This window comes from Aegilops tauschii, chromosome 6, assembly GCF_002575655.3.
Source record: "Aegilops tauschii subsp. strangulata cultivar AL8/78 chromosome 6, Aet v6.0, whole genome shotgun sequence".
NCBI classification, from domain to species: domain Eukaryota; kingdom Viridiplantae; phylum Streptophyta; class Magnoliopsida; order Poales; family Poaceae; genus Aegilops; species Aegilops tauschii.
Genome location: NC_053040.3, coordinates 69,963,360 through 69,969,884, shown reverse-complemented (window position 1 = coordinate 69,969,884; position 6,525 = coordinate 69,963,360). Strand labels below are relative to the sequence as shown.

Sequence of the window (6,525 nt, the reverse complement as noted above, 5' to 3'; positions counted from 1 at the left end):
TAGGGTGTGATCCCCAGTATCCACTATGTTCTGGGATTGTTGTTGCTATGACTTTGCTATGCTTAATGCTTGTCACTAGGGCCCGAGTGCCATGATTTCATATCTGAACCTATTATGTTTTCATGAATATATGTGAGTTCTTGGTCCTATCTTGCAAGTCTATACTCACCTACTATGTTTTATGATCCGGCAACCCCGGAGTGACAATAATCGGGACCACTCCAGGTGATGACCATAGTTTGAGGAGTTCATGTATTCACTATGTGCTAATGCTTTGTTCCGGTACTCTATTAAAAGGAGTCCTTAATATCCCATAGTTTCCATTAGGACCCCGCTGCCACGGGAGGGTAGGACAAAAGATGTCATGCAAGTTCTTTTCCATAAGCACGTATGACTATATTCGGAATACATGCCTACATTACATTGATGAATTGGAGCTAGTTCTGTGTCACCCTATGTTATGATTGTTACATGATGAACCGCATCCGGCATAGTTCTCCATCACCGATCCAATGCCTACGAGCTTTTCACATATTGCTCTTAGCTTATTTACTTTTCCGTTGCTATTGTTACAATCACTACAAAACACCAAAAATATTACTTTTGCTACTGTTACCTTTGTTACCGTTACCACTACTATCATACTACTTTGCTACTAAATACTTTGCTGCAGATACTTAGTTATCCAGGTGTGGATGAATTGACAATGCTAATACTTGAGAATATTCTTTGGCTCCCCTTGTGTCGAATCAATAAATTTGGGTTGAATACTCTATCCTCGAAAACTGTTGCGATCCCCTATACTTATGGGTTATCATCACTCAGCACCCAAATGCATCTGGACGCTGAACATTTCACTAGTGAGTGCCTCCATGAATCCGGCGCTCCACACAATCTGCAGCAAGCCGAGTCAGACATATGTCGGTGTGCTCTTATATCGTTGGTTGGCAAGGAATGTTTTGAAAGACGCCAGAGAAACATTCGAACCTTTGCGGGGGCACTCGTTTTCCATAGAGATTTCCATGCACCCTCCTCGGCATTTGTGCTTGAAGAGCCCGAGTTGCCCTCAAGCCATGCCTCTCTCCGTTGCTTGGTGGCCACAAGCATTCTGTATGCAGATTTCACCGAAAAAATGGCATGCTTTTCGTGATGCCAACTCCAAAAGTCAGGCAAGTTGCGGGTACATAGGGGAATGCCCATTACCACTCAAGCGTCCATTTGCAAAAAGGTTGCTTCAACCTTAGCCATGTCCCATGACGCGAACGTGTGGTCGATTAACTCTGACACTCTGGAAGGCGGGGTCGCTGTCAAACACCCATACGGGCGCATCATCTCGTCCCGTGGTAGCCAATTGTCCTGCCATATGTATGTTGTCTCTCCGTTTCCGACCCGCCTGATCAATCCTTGTTTTAGGGTATCTCTTCCTTCCACTATAGCTCTCCACACTTGGCTTGGGTGGCCGCCAAGGTTAGCTTGGAGAATGTCAGACTGTGGATAGTAAATGCTTCTCAAAAGTCTGGCACTTAGAGTCTCGGGATGCTATAATAACCGCCACGCTTGCCTGGCTAGCATGGCGAGGTTGAACAATTCAAAGTCCTTGAAACCAAGACCGCCCATCCCTTTTGGTTGTGTCATTGTTTGCCAAGAGACCCAATGTGGCTTTCTTTTTCTATCCTTGCTCCCCCACCAAAACTTCCTTATCAACATATTCAGATGTTCAAATAGACCCCTAGGTAGTTTGAAGCATGACATGGAGAAAACAGGCACCGCTTGAGCAACTGACTTGACTAGAACTTCCTTGCCAGCTGTTGACATGGTATTTTCAATCCATCCCTGCACCTTGGTCCACAAATGGTCCTTTAAACACTTAAAGGCTCCATTTTTTGAATTTCCAATATCTGACGGCATCCCCAAGTATTTCTCATTAAGAGTTTCATTGGGAACATTCAACAAGCCTTTTATCTCCACCCTTGTGCTCTCGGGAACCCCCTTGCTAAAGAAGATCGAGGATTTTGAGTAATTAATTCGTTGCCCTGTTGCCTGACAATAAATATTCAGCACCTGGTTTACCTCAGTAGCACCCACACTATTGGCCTTGAAGAACAACAGGCTGTCATCTGCAAATAGAAGATGATTCACTAGCGGCGCCGTAGGTGCTACCTGTAAACCATGCAAATTGGATGACTCTTCTCTGGTTTTTAAAAGGCACGAAAGGCCCTCTGCTGCCAACAAGAACAAGTATGGAGATATTGGGTCCCCCTGTCTGATTCCTCTCGAACGTATAAACTCTTGCAATTTCTTCCCATTAAAAAGCACAGAAAACTTCACTCTAGTAACTAGGCTCATCACAATATCCACCCATCTATCAGTGAGCTCAACTTAAGCATTATAGCTCTCAAGTACTCCCACTCGACCTTGTCATAGGCTTTCATCATATCAAGCTTCAAGGCACATGACTGATGCTTTTTGGCTTTGTTCCTCTTCATGAAATGCAAGCACTCATAAGCTGTGATGATGTTGTCTGTGATCAATCTGCCCGGGACAAAGGCCGACTGCTCCTCAGAGATAATGTCAGGTAAGACTGTTTTGAGCCTGTTAGCTATTACCTTCGATGCTATCTTGTACAAGACATTGCATAAACTAATGGGACGAAACTGGGACAGTAGTGTAGGGTTTTTTACCTTTGAGATCAATACCAGTACCATTTCATTGATACACTCGGCTGACTCGGTGCCCTCCACTATTTTCAGTACCACCTTTGTAACGTCGTCACCACATACTTCCCAATGACGCTGGAAAAAATGTGCTGGATATCCATCAGGGCCTAGGGCTTTGATAGGAACAATTGGAATAGTGTGGTCTTGACTTCATCTCAGCTGTAGGGAGCATTGAGTATGTCATTCATAGCCTGAGTGACTTTGCAGGGAACAGTGTCAAGAACCTCATTCATATTAGAGACCCCCTCCGAGGTGTACAAGTCCTCATAAAAAGAAGTTGCAAGCGCCTCCATCTCAGTTAAGTTCTCTGTCATTTGTCCATCTGGTCGCTGTAGCATTTTAATTTGATTTTTCCTTCTTCTCCTACTAGCACGCAAATGGAAAAAATATGTGTTTTTGTCCCCATGCACTAGCCACTCCAACCTGGCCCGTTGCCGCCAAAGCATTTCCTCCTGATGATAGAGCTCTGTCAGGCGATCAATCACTTTTGTTTCCACATGATTGGGGCCAGATCTTCCTGAGATCTCTCGCAGCTCATGTAGCTGTTTCTTTAATTGATCTATTTCCCGCCCGACATTACCAAAGTGTGTGCGGTCCCAACGCGACAAGTCGCCTGCCAGCGACTGCAACCTGCCCTGTAGTGCACTGACCGAATCTGCCGCCGCTCCTCCCCATGCTGTCTCCACTACTACCGGCAATGCCTCGTCCCTCTCCCAGCATATTTCATACTTAAATGGCCGTGAGCCCCTTCTGCATGCATGCACGTCGCTATAATGCAACAGCAACGGTACGTGATCTGAGGCAGCCGTGGTCAGGTGTCGAAGCTCTGCCCCTGGAAAAGCAATGGACCAAGCTGGGTTGGCGACTCCCCTATCCAGTCTGACCCTTGTGTAAGTACCTCCTGTCACCCTCTTTTCAAAAGTCCAGCTTTTCCTTGAGTAGCCGATATTAGATAGGCCACATGTATCTAGTGCATCGCGAAACAAATCCATCTGAGCTTGGTTGCGATTCCCTACACCATCATGTTCGTGTGCATGGATTACTTCATTAAAATCACCCAACACCAGCCACGGCATGGTGCTCGTTCCTGCAATCCCATGAAGCATGTCCCACATTTTGTAACATTCATTTGTTCTCGCCTCTCCATAGACGAAAGTTACCCTAGTCTGAATGTCAACCATCTCATCAACTATAACATCAATATGATACTCTGAGTAACCCACAACCTCAAGCTTTATTTCTTCATTCCAGAAAATACCTAATCCTCCGCTTCTACCAGAACTTCTTACAGCGAAGCTTTTATTGTAGCCTAATGAACCGATCAAGTTTTCAACTCTAGAGCCCTCTATTTTTGTTTCAAGGATACATGTGATAGAGGTGGCATGTTGCCTCGTGAGGTCACGAAGCTCACGAACTGTCGCGGATTTGCCAGCCCCACGACAGTTCCAACATAAAAGACTCATTGCGCTAGGCGCGACCCCACTTGGGAGCCCGCCAGACGTGCATCATTATCAATGTTCAGAGCTAGGTTCTTCACCATGGTGTTGTCACCAGAGGGTAGAGTCGTCTTGGTCCTCTTCGGTTCTTGCTTCGATGGGGAGCTAGTTGTAGGCTCCGGTGGAGGCGACAGAAGTAACGGGTTGCTTGCAAGCATAGATGATGTTGAGCTTTTAAGCGTTGCACCCCTCTTCCTATTGTTGTCTGCTTCCTCCATAGAAATATCTCCAACATGATCTTCAGGCTCCTCCTGATCCTGCCAGTCCTGTTGGTTCCTCTGTGAAGCTCCACGTCCACGTCCCTGACGACCGCGTCCTCTTCCATCTCCCGCCCCCCAACCCGGGCCTCTGAACCATGACGCCCTCAGGTTTTTGAAAACCAGGGCTTGAGGTGGATGAACGCCATCGCCATGTTCTTTGAATTGGTGACCCAAATGGCCACACACAGCGCACCAATCAGGCAATCGTTCATATTTAACCAAGAAAAACTGCCTCTTGCCTTCCTTAACCACCGAGACAACGTTCTTAAGTGGTTTATGGACATTTATCTTGACCCTGACATGCATAAAGTTTCCCTCAAAGTCTTGGGATTTCGGCTCGGCATATATGAGTTTACCAATTTTTCCAGCCAGCGCTTTCACCATCGGAAAGTAACCATCAGGCAGGTCGTGTATCTGGACCCAAATATCCAGCATATCCCAATTAACCTCCGATGGCTTTGTGAAGCCATCATACTCAGCCAGCACAACCGCATTGCCCTTGAAAGTCCATGGGCCCTCGGCCATTACACGCTCCCAATCGCCCAAGCACGAGAACTGCATCGTGTATAGATTACTTTCGAGCGGGCGGATTTTGACTTCCTGGGGCAGATCCCACGCAGCCCTCATGTTGCGGAAGAACCAATACTGGTTGTAATCTTTTGGAGTATGAACCCTCGTTATGGCCATCCACCCGACGGCTGCATCTGCTGGAACCTGTTTCTCCTCGTAGACCACGTCATCTAGATCATCTTCCGTTAAGCCCAGATTCTTCATCATCTCCTCAACATCACCGGTCCCCGAGCCCTCACCTGATGCCAAACTCGCCATTACTGCAAAACCCTAACCCAACGAACAAGAAATCACCGGGTGGAGAAACCCTAACTACCCTAAACCCTAGCTAGTCCGAGACCGGGCAGAGATGCGAGATCGCCCCGTATTCAGTCCAAGTCCGGCCAGGGCTCAGGGGAAAGATCGGCGAGGGGAGAGGTAGATCTCAATGGCGGCTCCCAGAGTCGCCGAAAGGACGGGTAACCCTAACGAGAGGGGAAACTGTACGACCCGGTCGCGTGAACAGGCACGGCACAGGCTAAACGAGCCGTGCCCGGCACGCGGCACGCCTTGGGCCGTGCCTGGGCCTGGAGCCTGGGCACGCGGGCCGGCACAACATGACCCGTTTATTTTTTTATATAATTTTCAAAAAAAAATTATATATGTATACCTAAAATATAGCCCAATAGGCCTAAAAATCAGCCAAACAGGCTGAAAATATGTAGCCCAACGTGCTAAACAGGCCAACGTGCCGGCCCGTTTACTAACTGGGCCGTGCCTGAGCCTAGAGGCGCAGCACGTGGGCCGGCACGGCACGACCCGTATAATAATCGTGCCCTGGCGGGCCGTGCCGGGCCAGGCATGATTACGCTGGGCCGGGCCATGCCGGGCCAGGCCGGCCCGTCCCGTTTGGCCAGGTACAGATGGTTCTGCGGGCTGCTCAGCTGGTTCGATGAGATTCTGATATGCGATGGCCCTCGGCCCTCGCTGCAGCAACGAGGCCATGGTGCACGAGCCCAACCAATGGGGAAAGGCAGCCCCACAATTGCTCTAAAAATCTAGAGCATAATTGGTTTTGGTGCCAAAAATTGGCATGCCAATGTTTAACATTGTGTCAAATATTGGCTAATACTTGGTTGGTTATCAAGTTATCATACCTATCTCATAGAGACCAATGATGCTCTACTGCAAATTTCTGCGCGCTCTTGGAAAGGTCACTCCCAAACCTTCTCTACTTTTGACAAATGGCGGCACAACATTGTATGTGCGTCACTTGTTGCAACCCTGAGAGTTCCTTTTTTCAAAATGTTTTATTCTGGAACCGTGCATCTAACACCAAACCGTTTTCACGTTTTCACTGTTAGATTTCTCGTGTTGACATCTCCGAAATTAGATCCTATGTTAACAGGTTTTGATAAACAATTTTTTTCACAAAATAACCAGCAATAAAAAACGAAAACTGAAAAAAAATTAAAAAAATGAAAATGAAAACAGAAAAACTAG

General features: G+C 47.2%; 1 protein-coding gene across 1 annotated transcript; it reads right to left on the bottom strand.

Annotated features, from left to right (window-relative positions):
- Positions 1–2,872: 2,872 nt before the first annotated feature.
- On the bottom strand, positions 2,873–4,180 carry LOC141025830 (uncharacterized). The gene has a single exon (XM_073501758.1). It carries the CDS (start codon positions 4,178–4,180, stop codon positions 2,873–2,875), a length of 1,308 nt encoding a protein of 435 aa, XP_073357859.1.
- Positions 4,181–6,525: the final 2,345 nt, after the last annotated feature.